Genomic DNA, 16,248 nt, shown 5'->3' on the forward strand with positions numbered 1-16,248 from the left:
CAGAGGCCAGAGGAATTGCAAAAGTGTTTTACGTTTACATTTTGGTAATTACTGCTCACTGTACCTTTAAGTGTTGCAAAAACAGACTGGAAGTTAAATACATTGAATAAACTTCAGATTAAAAGCAACTAAAGGCCCTAACACATTTTCCTTTTTTTTTGTTTCTCTCTAATCAATTATAAAATAAATGTGATAAAGTACAAGCTGATAATGGAAAGACAGTAATGTGCTCTCCGTTTTGTTTACACAGGTGTTTTTTGCTGAACTCAGTCCTGGATGTTCACTGCTCTTGAGTCACTGTTTACCGACAGCTCTGTCTTTCAAAGTGAGTCGCAGTTAGAGGTCAGACTTTCAGTTGGTCTCTGCTGACCAAACTGACAAAGTAAAGCAGTGGAAGAAAGATTAAAAGCAGCTGACTTTGGGGGCTGAGTTAGCACACAAGATCGAGCCTACAAATGTGATGTTCCTGTCACTTTTATCTATAATTTAACTGTAAATGTAAAAGGCAGGCCTTTCTGTCGATATTCTACCTCTATGTTTCCTATCTGAACATTTACAGATACAAATTAAGCACTTTAATGTAAATTAAATAAGATTATACAGGCCTTTATGATGTAACGTTGAAAAATATTCAAATAAGCTGAGGCATCAAGGTTTACTCGACCAATTTCTGCCAATTAACTTTCATTTATTGCGCACATTGCAGTAGGGTGGGGGCAGGGACAGGTAACATTTACGTCTGAAAAAATATGTTTTTTGAGCTCTAAAATTACTGGAATCCTTGGAACCTTTTTTACGAACTCAATTGTTAATGTTGCCTCCATCTGTCTCAACTTCAAACAAAATCACTTCCTGTGTGCAGCACGGAAATGTTGCCAAGTGACACGGAGAGAGTCTTGTGGAGCTGATTTAACAAACTTGAGCTCGATTAGCTCAGTTATCAAACGTTGCGTACTACAGTTTTAAATCATGAGGACCTACAATGCGTGCACAGATACAGTCTCACTCTTATGGCTTCAAAATAAAACCACTAGGAACGGTTTCTATAACACGATATAGGAAATCCACTTATTTTGACAGCTTTTCTTAAACAAATATATATTGTCCCATCCATAAGTGATGTAGTTAAGTCTTTGAATTAATATGAAGCTGGAGTTTTAAGCAGCACACTCAAATACATCTCTGGACCTCATAAAGTTTTGGGCCGGCCCTGGTTGAATCAAAAACAATGATTTCGTCCAGTGTGTGTGTGTGTGTGTACACACTGTATATAGGCTACTGTCACAGTGAGAACTAATGATGAAGGAAGGAAACCACACAGACTCATGTAATGACAGCAGCAGCAGAAGCAGCAGTGACTCTGCGTGTGAACAGCATTTCGACACACACACACTCACAACATCCTTGTTTGAGACATTTCGTGTTGAAATTCAGCATTTCCTTGAACGCCTGTCACATACTGTACCTAACGTGTGTCGCAGGAGGAAGCTTCAGTTTGTGCTAACAGCGGCGTCAAGAAAAACCAAACACGAGAGTATTATGATTAGCTTCTCACAACAAACAGTGACACAACGTACCTGAAAAGCGTATATGGAGGTCTCCTGGTGAGAAACTGGTCCGAGTCTTCTGTGACAACAGCTGTGCAAACAAAAGAAGCTCAACCTTAACCCGCACTCGAGCTGTGTTTTGGAAAGTTCCTCTGAATGCTGATGTAAACCTGAGCACGTAGTAGGTCAGTGAACGTCCCGCGGCTGAGAAAGTGAGTTCTCGACGAGACTTGCAAAGGGGAGGTTGAAAAGGAGGTTGAAAGGTGGGGGAAAAAAACGAACGAGTCTTGTTTTATTCAGAAAACAGCGCCGTTTTCTTCACGCATCCTCCAGTGAAGCTGAGCGAAGACAGGACTCCCGTTCAGCACGGGAGAGAAGTAGTAGCCGCGGCGGTGACAGAAGCTGCTGCTGCCGCGGATCTAAGGACGCTTCAAACTTAAAACGCTCCTTCGCTTCTGATTGGTCCAAAGCGGAAGTGTAGCGTTCACGTGCTTCCAGTAAAACGCCCCTTTCCTTTCCAAAAATGGAGTAATTGATTTTTTTTTTTTTATTGCTCGTGTTAAGTGCCGAGTGACATGTTACATGTAGCCAAACACAGTTGATTACTCATAATAATAATAATAATAATAACCATAATTTAAATAAAAAAATAATAATATCTAGTATTATTTCACATTCAAAGCTCATCCTGCCCAAACACAGAGAAGAGGTGACGACCAATAATATACAGCTGCTTTATTAGAAATAAAAATGTACATTCATTTTGAGATGGCATGGGATATTTTTGGTCTGGTTTGATTTAGGTTTTTTGCTGTTGTTTTTAAATTGCTGTGTTAAAAGTGATCACGTGAGTGAGTGAACCTTTAATAGAGGCCCCCATCACTACAGGGTCCTATACAGACGTCACATAATAACTATAGCTATTTGGCTGAGGGCCCCCCTTCACATGTACGGTGTGAATAACATAAACTGATTGATGATTGAGGGGCCCCATCTGGCAACAAGCCTCCATGAAACTATCAGGATGAATAACTTAGTAGCAAGAACTCCGCAGAGGCTTGGACTTCAGGGCCCCCTGACCTTGTAAGTAAACCATCTTTGAGTCTGTCACTAACGAGTCGTTTTCTTTCACATCCGAGTATAAATGCAGAGCAAGTGATGTCTGCATCTAATGAGCCTCTTTGGTCAATGCTGTGCAGTAAAAAAACGCAAGTGACAGTGTTGCAGCGCCCCTCCCTGGTGATACCTGGACAGTGCATGTGCCTCAGGGTTTCATATCTGCACTAACACTAACCTTAAACATGAAAGGAGTCATTCATGATGAGGACATAATCAGTAAAAAGAAACACCAACATTTAATAGAATGTAACTCTTAAACAGTTGCAGTCATATGACAACTGAGGGGCCAGAACACAGAGGGACCACTCACCTTTAATATTTTAATATTACTTTTAATTGACCAATGGAGGGTGTCTGGTAGTATTTTAGTTTTACTCATTGGGGGGTCAGGAGTTCAGGAGCTGGGAAACAGTGAATACTCACATTTCATGATGATATTAAAGCAGAGTAGACCAAGATGATGTATAAATGTATTGTGTTATTGTAATAGTCGTCATCTGTACGTCAGTGCAGACGATGGATTGCACCCGAAGGCTCAACAGTTTTTATTGCATCTGCAGTTATGGCTGTACAGCCCCGCTCTAGAGATGCAATCTCTTCTACAGTTTGCACAGACAAATGGAGAGAGGCCTGGAGCAGGAGAAGCCACTGCTTCTTGCAGTTTCCTCTCTCGTTTCTTTGGCTGCAGTAAGGCGACGCGTCTCTCCTCAGCACGGCGGATTCCTGGAGTGACCTGCTGCAACCCTTTGCAGCTTCCTCCTGTTCCACCTGCTGGGGTTCACGTGTCCTTCTTGTCACATTTGCAGACACCCTTGTGGCGCAGGATGCGGGCGACCAGTAGGCCTGGAACCCGTTGACAGCTCTGGGGAGTCGACTGGGGTCCATCCTGTGGCCATCTGAGGTGGCGCAAACTCAGCATAGCAGGTGGAATGAGCACGTTCCAGGACTTCCGTGTTGGATTCTTTGTTCTCTGTCCATACCACTAATGGACAGACGACTAATCCATTAATGGAAAAATATTGATAAATTAATTAAAAGTTGTTAGTGTCAGTCTACTACATTATTAGTGGCAAGTTAGACGTTTTTGTGACCCTCTATTTAAAGTGTGCTTAGTTCAAGCTTGTCTTTTGTGTGTAAATACGGCAAGAAACACCTCTCACACATTGTTCTTCTTTTGTAACGATCTGTTCTCATTGTTCCTCTCTTTCCAGAAGAGGGCAGTGTTGTCTAAGCTCTAGTGTTGCACCTCTTCAGGCGACAGATTAGAGTCTAAGCTTTTATCAGACTTTATGGTTCAATAAGAGAATAAAGAGATGTGGGTGTGAGAAAGTGGTGCTTTCATGCACGTTCTGGTTCTGTTTGCCGTTGTACTTTGTGTTGTTGGTGTTCAATTAAGGTGAATTTAGTCTTTATACTCCCCAGTCTATCACTGTACACTGACGTTTGTAAACTGTTCACTCTCCCGCACCAAAGTCCATAGAGAAAACCAGTGTTTTTAATTCATGGGAACACAATTTACAAGGTGATACAAACTTAATTTTCCTGTTGAAAAGGGCTTGACTTTTACTTTCGATCTAGTACTGAGATTTTATCTTATAGTTATTGGTGGTTGTCTCCACCGTGTAGATTTTGTGGATGTCCTGTTTTATTTTCTTTCTTTCCCACAGGAATCCATACATCGCCGCCTGTTGACTTGGCATGTGTTTGACAGCACATGGGGTTTTTGTTTTGCTTTTTTGTGTGTGCAAAGATATTTTTGAGAATTTATTAGGTCTTACTCGGGCTGGTTCCTGGTGCAGGGAGCGTGCACGAGTCAGCGATGACCTTATAACTACACCTGATGACTGCAAAAATGGATTTTCAAGAGCGTAAAACAAGTGTCAAATTGGGAATTTAAAAAAATAATGACATTTTCAGAAAAAAAACTTAACTTCAGACATTAAAGACATAAAAGCTTACTTTAAAAACAAGCTTAAACAATGGTTTGTGTGAAATTTCACTACTGGTGTGTATTAATTAAGCGTTAAACACAGATGTAAGATTATGGATTTGGTGGGCGTGTGCAACTGTAAGAAATTCTAATATATTAGAATTTACTAATTGACTAATTTTGCTTGTGATAAGCTGAACCTTCTCAAACTTTGGCCTCTTTTTCCTCATTTTAAAGAACATTACAGTCTGGAAGTGGCTACATTTACAAGCTAGTTTTAATAATTACATCCAAGCAACATTTCCATACCCCGCTGGCAGATTCTCCATCTTAAAAAGAAGAAAATTGAAATCAATCTAAGAATATTTGGCTTATTTCTTGTGGGGCTGGTTTCTGCGGTGAACGCACGTGTGTAGTCAGTTTTGTCTCTTCATCTATTAAGTGTCATGTCACTGGTGGTTATGTAGATCATCTGCCGAGACACACAGTCATAAACTCATGTTAGAAGATACAGGGAGCATTTTCTGAACCGCATCTGAATCCGCGCACTCAATTTTCCGTCGTGTCAGAAATGATATTTTCCCGCGGCAGAAGGTGTCGAACCCAGCGAATAACTGACAGCCAGGTGATGAATGTATTCATGGATGGAATTTCACTTTGATTTAATTTCTCTCTCGCAGACATTTCGCAGCTTGTCAGTTTGCATTCGAAACTTTTATCGATGCGGTTTGATGTCAACTGGCCTGCCAGTCACTCCGGTCCCTCTCATCCTCGGCACGCTCGCCGTCTCTCAGCGACATCAGGTCAGCTGGGCAGCACTAAGCCGACCTGGAAAACATGCACACGACAACAGGACTTGAAACATACACATAGTGTATGTAATTTATATCCACCACCTTTATCATGTTCAACCCAGTGTACATTAACACTGTCTAGTGTAGTCTTCCAACCATTCACTCTCATACCTAAGGTCAATTTAGAGTGTCCAATTTACCTAATCCCCATAATACTATATGGGGATTAGGTATACAATAATGTTCTGGGACTGTGGGAGGAAACCGGAGAATCCGGAGAAAACCCACATGCACACGGGAAGAACATGCAAACTCCTTGCAGAAAGACCCTTGTTCCAACCGAGGATCGAACCCTGTTCTTCTTGCTGCAAAGGCAAGAGTGCTAACCACTAGCCTTCTGGTGGTACTTGGAGTAAAATACTCCAGAAATACTCTTCTACTGTATGATACCAGGGTATGTGATCAGAATGGACCAGAATTTTTAAAAAGAGCGCTTAGAAAATAACATAATAATAATAATAATAATGGAAAACAATGTTTATTAAATTATAAATTAAATTATCATTTGTCCCTGCCTCCGTTAAGCTGATAAACAATGTGCAACAAACAGGTTAGCACTTTAGCACATAGCACTTTATTCACAAGTTCTAGTGCAATAGGACAATATGCAATGCAATATAATATTAACACTTGCACTTTATCCTTATATCGTAGATTTCTATAATATACAGCAAAGTGCAATTTAACTTACCTTAACTTAACTTAATTTGACCTTGATGTGACATTATTATTATTGTTGTTATTAGGGCTATCAGCATTAATGTGTCAGTTGCAGGGGCTGACCTTTGTTGTGTAACCTATAGTATAAGCAAAACTAAACCTCTTAACTTACTGTAAACTAGTGTATATGTGTAGCTAGTGGTGCAAACCTTCACAGTATAGTGCAAAGTATTGAAATTATACATGATACAAATCTGTGTATCTACTGCCTCTCTCTTGGTTTATTTATTGTTGGTCCTGGTTTGTTTTATGTACTGTTTGTTTGTTTTAATTATTTATTCTTTTTTTTTTTTAATTACAAATATTGGAGATGGAGAATGGGGAAACCATATCTCGTTCCTCATGTTTCTTACATGTTGAATCCTCATGAAAATTCAATGAAACTGTCAATAGACATGGAATTTGATATTCCAGTCACAGGTAACTGTAAATATCACTTCCAAAATCCTGATCAACATGAACACAAAACTTGAGTTGCTCATAACATAATTAGTGGGTTTGACAGAGGAAGAAAAGTAGATATAAATGAGATTTTTGGATAAAACTAAACGTTTTTAAGGAAAGTTGAGGTCCAACAGATGTATTTCAACCTAGCTGTAATTATAAAATGACCAATGACACACACACACACACACACACACACACACACACACACGCCGCTGTGGTGTTTGAATGCAAAGCATGACTGTGCACTGACGGTCTGAAGGTGATGACACAGCAGGAATCCGTACCTTGTCGGGTCTCGTGCCAGGACACATCCAGTTGTACAGGTAGTAATGAAGGCTCTTGTCAGTGGCGTTGAACTTCAGCTTCTCCAAGAAACTCTTGTTATCCATCACGTCGAGGGCAGAGAGGATGTCAAAGCCTTTCTGTCAGTGAGCAGGACAAAAAAAACAAAAAAAACTGTATTTATTATGTCATCACACACACGACTATCATTTTCACACAGGAGAAAAATGTTGATGTCAACGACCATCACTCTATTCAACATAGAGGTCAGAGCATATCAAGGTAACTTTACAGAATAACAGCATCATTTATGTGGATTTTCAGAATATGTACGTTTTCATATTTCATGCACGTATTTTGAGAGTGAATTTAATGACTTCCTGTCAGATTATTTGTATAGTGCTGAATTTAAGGAAGAGTTAAGTTATTTTTTTGTTTGTACTCTACGCATTGTTATAAGGCTTTGCTGCACTGTGGCCTTGGTCCAGCCTGGGGACATGGACACTCGCTGATAACACAGCTGTCACTGTTTCTTAAGAATACGTTTGGCATTTTATCTCACGGCTCGACACCCCTTTACTCCTGGAAATTGTAAAATCTCCTAACCACCAAACTCTATAGAGAAAATTGTCATCTTTAGCTTGTGGAGTCATGGCAGCTGCTGGTCTACTGTCAATCAGGAAAGACATTTTAGGAATAACAAAATAGATTTTATTTAATTAGCCTTTATTTTTTAGGCTAACAATCCAAACTGTCCCTTTAATGTCATTTTTAATGTGTTACACTCACTGACTTAGCGAGGACTAAGGCGTCCTCCATGAGATCGGCCGGGTGTGTGGCGGACGACGTCACGTGAAGGAGATGAGCTGCTCTCAGCTCAGTGTGAACCGGGTGGTTCAGCACGTTGGAGGAAACAGCGTAGAAGCTCACCACGTCTGTCAGTGTCCCATCATCCCCCTGTGGGAAGAGGAGAGGTGAGGAATTGAAAAAGAAATTGGCGAGAAGAAAAGCTTCTCCCCTTGCCAAAGAAATGTGAAGAGATGAAGTTGAGTCAAACCTCCACCACGTAGGTGTCAATCACATTCTCCCGTGGCAACAGCCAGTGCTCGACTTCCTGCAGTGACAGGATGGTGCTGAGGTCAAACCTGCTGCTGTTCTTCTGGAGCAGAGAGTGCGCTCCCACAACATCTTCTCCGGTCATTGGGCGTAAACCTCTAGTCTTTGTCACCTTCAAGAGGAAAAATCTCTGGGTTATGATTTTGGGGTGCAGCGTCGAGAGTGTTGTGGTACTGACTGATATCTGCCCTGAAATGGCAGCAGAAACTAACCTCAGGCAGGTGGAAGAATTTAAGAGCTCTCTGCAGGTTCATGCTCCGTCTCAGACCTGGGTAGTTCACCTGCATCAGCTTCTGGGGATTCAGAGGCCGATGCCAGGATCTAAAAACAATATGTAGGTCCTTTAGTTGATGTAACTGTAACTGCATTTAAAAAAAAAACACACAATTAATTCTTTGTGTTGAAACCCCTGAAAATGAGTTCGTATATGCAACCCTTGGTAGGGCTGTTGCAACAGGGTATAAGCAGGGAAGGCATATATATGTATATACATATGAGTATATATGTATGTATGTATATATATATATATATACATACATACATACATATGTGTATATATGTATATATATACATATATACATATATGTATATGTATATATGTATGTATGTATATATACATACATACATACATATGTGTATATATATATATATATATATATATATATATGTATATATATATATATATATACATACATATATACACATATACATATATAAATATAAACATTACCTGTTACTAGAAATGAGTAAAACGAAAGCATCCATTAAAAGTCTGATGCTGTGATAACTTTTGCTCGACGTTGTGTCCAAGCTCAAAGCTGTAGCTGGACAAAATCATTTTCAGGCGCTTTAAAAGTGATGGTTCTGACCTTGCTTGCCACTCAAACCAAACACGAAGCGTGAACTCTACCTGCAGGAGCTGAGAGGAGTGGGCAGCACGACAGCGGCCGTGTAGACGGCTTGGCCGAGGCCCTGCTGGTTGACCCGTCTGACGACCTCTCTGATCAGGACCGGAGTCATCCGCTTGAGGCGCAGCTTCTTGTGAACGCACAGAAGTTTGACCTGCACCATCTGCATCTGGCTGCGGGACACACATTCGCACCGTTTGCTTTGAGACATTTGCTGGAACATCGCTTCAGATGTGTTGGCAGCTTCTCTGCATGCTAATGTTCCTCATCAGCTTCCATATAAACACGCACCGCCACGCGTATTTATGAGCGTGTATATTACGCTCATAAATATGTGCATATGTACATTTCACGCGCTTATTTATAAGCTACTCACGTCTCATAAACACGGACATCTGCAGGAACAGCAGCGATGAAGCCAACTAACTTGTTATTGGCGTCGACTCGCACACCACAGTGCCACTGGCTCAGCCAGTTAGGAGGCTGTAAAAGCCTTGAGAGAGAGAGAGAGGGACAATCAGCATTTCTAGACATAGAAAGGTGTGTGATTTGATGTTCAAGGATTTAATTCACAATAAAGAACGGGCCGTGGCGGGCCGCATAGCATTGATTGACGGGCCCATTTGTCCCGCGGGCTGCAAGTTTAAAAACCTCTGAGTTCAATGAACTGTGATTCATCACAATTTCCAGGGAACTTTCCATGGAAACTCAATTTTGGGAATTTTGGAAATATTCCAAATGGGAAACTTTCCATGGGAATTAACTACACAATACTATACATAATACATTTTGATTTAATATCAGAATCAGAATAGCCTTTATTGTCGTTATTTTGTGGACAATGAAATTTGGGTGCCACTCCCTTGGTGCAAAATACAAATATATAAATAACAATTTTAAAAGAGAAAATAGTTAACAATAAAATAAGAATAAGAAATGTTGTTTCAATTTTTTTCAGAAACTATGACTATGTATAAATTAACATAAGATAACATATATATATAATATATATATATATATATTATATATTATATATAATATAAAATATAATAGTTGCTAGGTGAACTTAAACACTATCGATCAAATATCTACCTCATCATCAAAGCTTCAATAGAGATCATCTGTGATGTCACAGTGCATGTAGGGGGCGTGGCCTCAATAGCCATGCAGTATGTAACCTGTGCTTGAGGAATAGCATTGATATTCAGCCGTATTTGCGTGATATCTGATTTTTTTTTTTCTAGCCAAAGATTGTGCTACAATATTATATTTTCCAACCTTCAACTTTGTAACTCTTTAATTACATTTATTTCCATAAATTCCCATTCATTCCCCATGGAAGGTTTCCAGTTTTGAAAATTCCCGGAATTTTGCAACCCCAAACATGAGCATGAGCTGACGAGGCTGCATGAAAGGAGCAGCTTCTCTTAAGCTCAGGGTCAAGAATCCATCAGTTCTAGAAGTCACTTTATATGTGTTTGAGGGTCAGACTGGAAAGTCCTTTTAAAGAAAGTCATATTTTCGTCGGTTTGGCACAGTACGGTATGAGAAAAAGGACCATGTTGGAGCTTACCACTGCAGATACTCAGGAGAAAAGGTCAGTTTCATGGTGTTATCATCTTCCTGCATGTAGTTTTCACTCAGTAGTGTGCACAGCTCTTTCATCTGAAATGACACGACTGTATTCATTATTTCCTTTTGTTTCCCTGTGAGGTATCAACTCTGGACAATGAAGCTCTGAAATTATCTTTTTTTCCCCTCCCTCTTAAGCTGCAAACTTAACTCCTGAACACAACACAGTTCCCTCTGTATTTAAACTACAGATGGTCACTCACCACAGTCTGGGTGCTCAGGTCCAGCGTGTCCCAGGAGAAACCCGCAGGTAGAGAGTAGGGTTCCTGACGGACACTGAGTGCAGCTTCTATTATTGGGCCATGTGCTGTGATATTGTCACCTGAGGACATCATTTACGTCAGTTACTTTCTTTTACAGAACACAACACTCAGTGTACTTCACATTTACATACAAAAAGGTTATTAGTGAGGGAACGTTTCTGTGTATACAGCAGCAGCGCGGGGACAGGAGGGCGGGGGCAAGAAGCATTTATCCCGTCAAACTGCTGAGAGGCAAGGTTCTTTGTTGAGCGGCAGGATCAATTTCTACGAGAATTTCTGCGGCTTTTCTGTGTCTTCAGTCAAACTCTGACTTGTTTGCAGTCGTCTTTCTTAATGATGTTGCCTGCGTCTGTCTCGACATGAAACAAGTCACTTCCTGTGAGAACGAACCGCCGCTATACTGTAAAACACAGAGAGCCGCGTGCAGCTGATCGGGATTAATATTCTGTGAACTAATTTGACAATGTGTTTTTTTTTTTTTTTTACATTTAAAAGTTACGCACTGCAGCTTTAATGCGAGGCTTTAATAGTGGAGTTTCCAAACCAATAAATGACACCGTGATCCAACGGCCTGCTTCTCTAAAGCTCAAAAGTTGCATATTTTGGAATAAATATTCTTGCAAAACCACTACTCACCCAGTTTAGGGACAGGCTGTGTGTCCCAGAATTGGTAGGTGTATCTCTTGGCCTCATGCAGAGTCTTGGGTGGAGTTGGGCTCATGCTGAATAAATGGAGGGCTTTCTGGATCTCCTGTTGATTCTTCTCTGGCAGTGAGTCCAACTATAGAAGAGGACATGACCAGCAGAGACTTTCGGTCCACACATCAATCACTGTCAGAAAGTAGTGAACAAAAGACACAAACCAAAGCAAATGGGTCTTTGGGTGGCGCTGGTCTCCAGGCATCCTCCTTCTTCAGCTTCCTTTTGCTCTTTTTCCCCCGGGCTCCGTCTCCCTCTGCCAGTGTCTTATCACTGAAAGACATATAGTGTAATGCACAATGTGCTCATACATTCAGGCACTTCCACTCAGAAACACAAGAGAGGAGCCGTGTACTCACAGTGGCTCGGAATCAGTCATCGTGAACAAGTGCCAGTCCTCGAAGTAGAGTGTGAACCGGAGACACATTTGTGGTTTTTCACCTCTTATCTCGGCGAGCAGCAAGGGGGAGGGAGGGCAGGGAGGGAGGGAGGGAGGGAGGGAGAGTCGCCGCCGTTTACAAACCAAGCCCAACTCCCCCACCCTGCAGATGCAGACAACTGACAGCAATACTAACAGTGAAATATAACTTCTCACGGTCTTCATGTGTCAGGCCGCCGCCGGTTCCGAGCTCCACTGCAGATTAAAGCTGGAAGCTGCTTGATCCGAGGAGCAGACTTAATTGGTTGAGATGGTTGAATTTCAGTGTTCCCATTAAATTCTTCACTTTAAAACCCAGAGCGTTGCATCTTGCGGATGTGATGAGTATAATTTACCAGGGGTTCACACTGGCAGAGCTGATTCATCACGGGCGGAAAGAACAAACATAGTCATTCGGTTTAGATTACGATCATTCATTTTGCACCGTTGCAACTAAACAACAAAGGAGAAAATAAATTATTTTCTTGGTTGATTTCTAACAGTAATATGGTCATATTTATGTTTTCAACGATCTGGGTATTGAAACCATTCTTTGAAATGGCATCAGACCAATACTTTGAACTAAACTCCCCTTTAATTAAAGACAAGAATTGAAATGATCAAGTAATATTTCCACCACAACAAACCAAAACCCTGTTCAGAGGAAAAATGCAGTTCACAAACATACTGGTTTATTTTCCAGTGGTTTGTTGATATGAAATCATCTATTAACTTTGACAGTTTTGTGTCAAAGTGGAAGTTCTTTATCAGAATACACAAATACTAAGAAGTTTCTCCAATGGCCAAAAAAACGTTCATCTTTAAGCGCGTATGAGGTTGCTAAGCGCTGAACCACTACTCCTCCCTGTCTGCTGTAAATCACATGGGGAGGGGGGTGGTGAGTGGTGTGTTCATGTATGTGTGTGTGTGTGTGTGTGTGTGTGTGGGGGTTCTTCTATATTCACTGTCATGCACAATTTATTAAAATGAAGTGACATCAAAAGCATTTTTAGACACTGACGCTGACTTTAGCTTTAGCATGTGTCAACGGTAAAAGTGTCTAATCTTGTGTAAAGCAAACCTCGCATGGAGCCTATTTCCAGCTCTCTACAAAAAGACAAACAAGATTTTTACACCGGATGCCCGTCCTGACCAAACCCTCCCATTTATCCAGGCATGGGACCAGCATAAGGAGCACACTGGATGTGGCTGGGGTCATTTTAGAGGCCTGGTGAGGACCTCGAACAGCCCAAACCTACATAACTGTAGATACTACCATGGGTGGGACTTACTTCTTAATCAGCCCTTGATCTTCTTAACCACAGTAATTTATTTACAGTCGTTATGTCACAGTTGAGTCTTAATTTGAGTGTCTTCACTTCCTGTTTTGTGTGCGCTCACTGTTTTCCCACCCGCTGCCCTTCGTGTGGTGGAGACCAGCCAACTCTTCTGAGGACTACTGTGAGGCTTTTGATCAGGAACAACATTTTTTGGAGTTTTTTTCTGCACCCAGCCTCCATTTGAGATCTTTGATTGTTTGAAAGAAGAATCTTATTTTGCTCACAACACCCTGACAAACCGGTGAAACCATGGGTCCACCTCTGAAAATCACCAAGATTGTGACTCCTCCCCTGCACCTTTGTCACTTTTGGCGCTTTTCCATAATACAGTTCCAGCACTGGTCGTCTCTTCTCGGCTCAACTCACAGTCCCAGTGTTGCCGCTTTTAGAAATGTCCTTTGCTAAATGTTGGAGATTAACGCACGCTTTCAGGATTTTTAAAGGCGACATAGAATGCTTGTATCACACATATATGTTAGTTATGGAGGTCTACTTACGTATATTAACTTGTTTTCATGATTAAAAACCTCCTAGTCGCTGCAAACGAGCCGATCAAAATATCTCCTCACTGACGCTCTCGTCAGACGCGCTGTTTCAGACCAAAACCACACCCCCAGAACGTGGACTGTGTTGTGATTGGCCAGCCAACGAGAGCTTTCCCACTGTCCTGTGATTGGCCAGGTACCTGGAAGTGACGTAATAGATAGGCCAGCTCTCAGATACACAGCTCCCCCTCTGGCACGGTGGATGCTCTGCATCTCAGCAGCTACAACGAGAGTAGTTCTTCTTCTTCTTTTGCGGTTGAATGTACGCAACCGGATGTGCCCGGACTAGTGCCCGCACCAGGAGGCGCTACAGTGGTGAGAATTTTTGATGACGACATCAAATTAAGGAAGTGCCGATCCGCTTCGCAGAGCCCAGGAAAACAATAAAACCCTATTTTCTCAGCAGTGGCTGAACTGTTTGTTCTGAATCTTTAGGGTTTCATAAACGAGGTCATGACGCAGATACACACACACAAACGCAGTGTTAATTGGAGCTTCCGGTTTATGTCGCCTTTAAAAACGCAAAAATCAGAAACCAACCTCCAGAGTGGAAAACCTGAATACGTTCCGCCGTACAGGGAAATATACTAACATGTCGGATTATTTCCATGGGATGGACCTTCAAGCTGCTCTGGCGAGCTAATAAACATACAGGAGTCTTTCCATGAAATGTACATGATATGTACAGATAATATTACTGAACAGAGAAGGATCTGTAATCTGTTTTGCTGTTCGTGGAGCGGAAGGAAGATTCTGCGCATGCACTCATACATGGCGGTGTTGTGCGATAGTGTATCACAGCGCCACCTAGCCGCCTGGCATGCATACCCAATCGAATTCCACACACTTTTGCGTCACCGTATGCGCGCAGATTTCCTCCCCGAAAGCGCTCTTCTCAACGCGGAATAAAAAGTGAAGACGCGACGCCACTTTTGCGTCTTCTGTTCAGACCGCCATCATGTAAACGTAGCCTTCCAGTGACCGGGAGTCTGTTGACGTCATATTTTAGTATCGACTCAGCTCGCATGGAACCTAAGTTTGTCAGCTGGGGCTCACAACTTCTCCCTGTTCACAATTCACGTCACTGTTGCTAATAATAACAACAACAACAACATTAACTGTGACATCTTTTGCATTGTGCATCCTGTATACTGTCCTGTGTAAATCCCGGGGGAGGTTTTAGCAGTGTCCCTGTGGAATCTGCCGCATGCGACGCACAGGTTCATCTGACGAGAGCGCTGAGCCCTTTGTGCCTAATACATCTGTTAAAAGAAATAAAAAAAAGAATTGGTGCTAAAAACAGCCCCGCCGCTTTTGATGCGAGTGTTTCGTCGCTCAAGTGTACACGCAGAATAGATGCCGCCGCTTCTTTGTGTTGTGTTTTTGAAGGTCAGCCCGCAGCTATTTCTGTGCCTACTTCACGGCAGTTCTGCTGCGGTTTTCATCCCGGTGCTGAAAACTAAATGCCGACAGGAGAAGGATTCTGTGTCACACCTGTCACCATTCAGGAGGAAGCGCGTAACGTGTTTACCCCATAAAGCTCATGAGCAAGTGAAAAAACAAAAATAAAGAGGCAGAGGGCAGAGGAGCATGGAGGCTCAGGTGTTTCAGTGAATCAACGAGTCACAGGATGGTGATACAGTAGAGCTGCCTCGGCTGCACATCCTGGAGGCGTCACCGGATGAAATGCAGTGTTAGGCACCTAATACAGTGCCAGGTGTGGCATTTGGTGTGGTTTTCTGTTGCTACGTACCCTGGTAGTAACATTTCAAACCATTCACCAAACTCTGGCATCAACAAGACATCATCTCCCGGAAAACTACTGCTTATTTTCTCTTTTTTTTTCCAGGATGCGAACACTAGAGATGATTTATGTGTGAAAATCCCACGAGATCAGCAGTTATGAGCAGAAATTCTCGACTAACACCAACAACCAGGCACGTTTGAAGTCACTCTTTGAACTAATCAGCCGTGTTCGGTTGCAGTGCGTAACTTTTGGTGATTTTTTTTTCCCCAGTTGCTGTTATTATTCTGCCTCTGTTTAATCTTAGATTATTAGGAGGCTGTGCTGTGATGTTTATGTGAAAACAGGCTGACCTGACTGAGGGAGTGTTTGTGGGTATACAGCAGCACCACAGAGGCGGACGGGGTCAAGAAACATCCCATCAAATACGTTGTGAAAATTCATTCTGTCTACTGATTGAACTTAGTTTTCCTGTCACCTGATGTTAAGGGGGTTTGAATGATGCCTTAAATGTCTGTTTTTGTTTTTTTTTATTAATATTTTCGTAGACAGTACAACATATGTCACCTTCACAAAATACAAGACTCCACTGTCCCATTTCAAAACAAAAAACCAAAAACAACAAACAACAACAACATGTGCCTTACACTTATGTTTAACATTTGACCTGGACGATGCTACGTG

At 41.7% G+C, this 16,248-nt stretch overlaps 2 protein-coding genes across 2 annotated transcripts in view; both read right to left on the minus strand.

Moving 5' to 3' along the window:
- The window catches only part of svild (supervillin d), a 72,599-nt gene extending 70,630 nt beyond the window's left edge, over positions 1-1,969 (minus strand). The window contains exon 1 of the mRNA XM_044013807.1: positions 1,578-1,969. The gene's annotated coding sequence lies outside the window, so the exon portion shown is untranslated. The remainder of the gene's footprint in view (positions 1-1,577) is intronic.
- Positions 1,970-5,233: 3,264 nt separating this feature from the next.
- Positions 5,234-11,962, minus strand: LOC122758892 (glycylpeptide N-tetradecanoyltransferase 1-like). Its single transcript, XM_044013279.1, has 12 exons — positions 11,877-11,962; positions 11,682-11,790; positions 11,455-11,599; positions 10,759-10,877; positions 10,497-10,588; positions 9,300-9,416; positions 8,926-9,096; positions 8,228-8,336; positions 7,957-8,127; positions 7,689-7,856; positions 6,902-7,039; positions 5,234-5,424 (listed from the first exon to the last, which is right to left on the minus strand). Exons 1-12 carry the CDS (start codon positions 11,942-11,944, stop codon positions 5,401-5,403), a joined length of 1,431 nt encoding a protein of 476 aa, XP_043869214.1. The 5' UTR covers positions 11,945-11,962; the 3' UTR covers positions 5,234-5,400.
- Positions 11,963-16,248: the final 4,286 nt, after the last annotated feature.

Source organism: Solea senegalensis, linkage group LG18 (genome assembly GCF_019176455.1).
Source record: "Solea senegalensis isolate Sse05_10M linkage group LG18, IFAPA_SoseM_1, whole genome shotgun sequence".
Taxonomy (NCBI): Eukaryota; Metazoa; Chordata; class Actinopteri; order Pleuronectiformes; family Soleidae; genus Solea; species Solea senegalensis.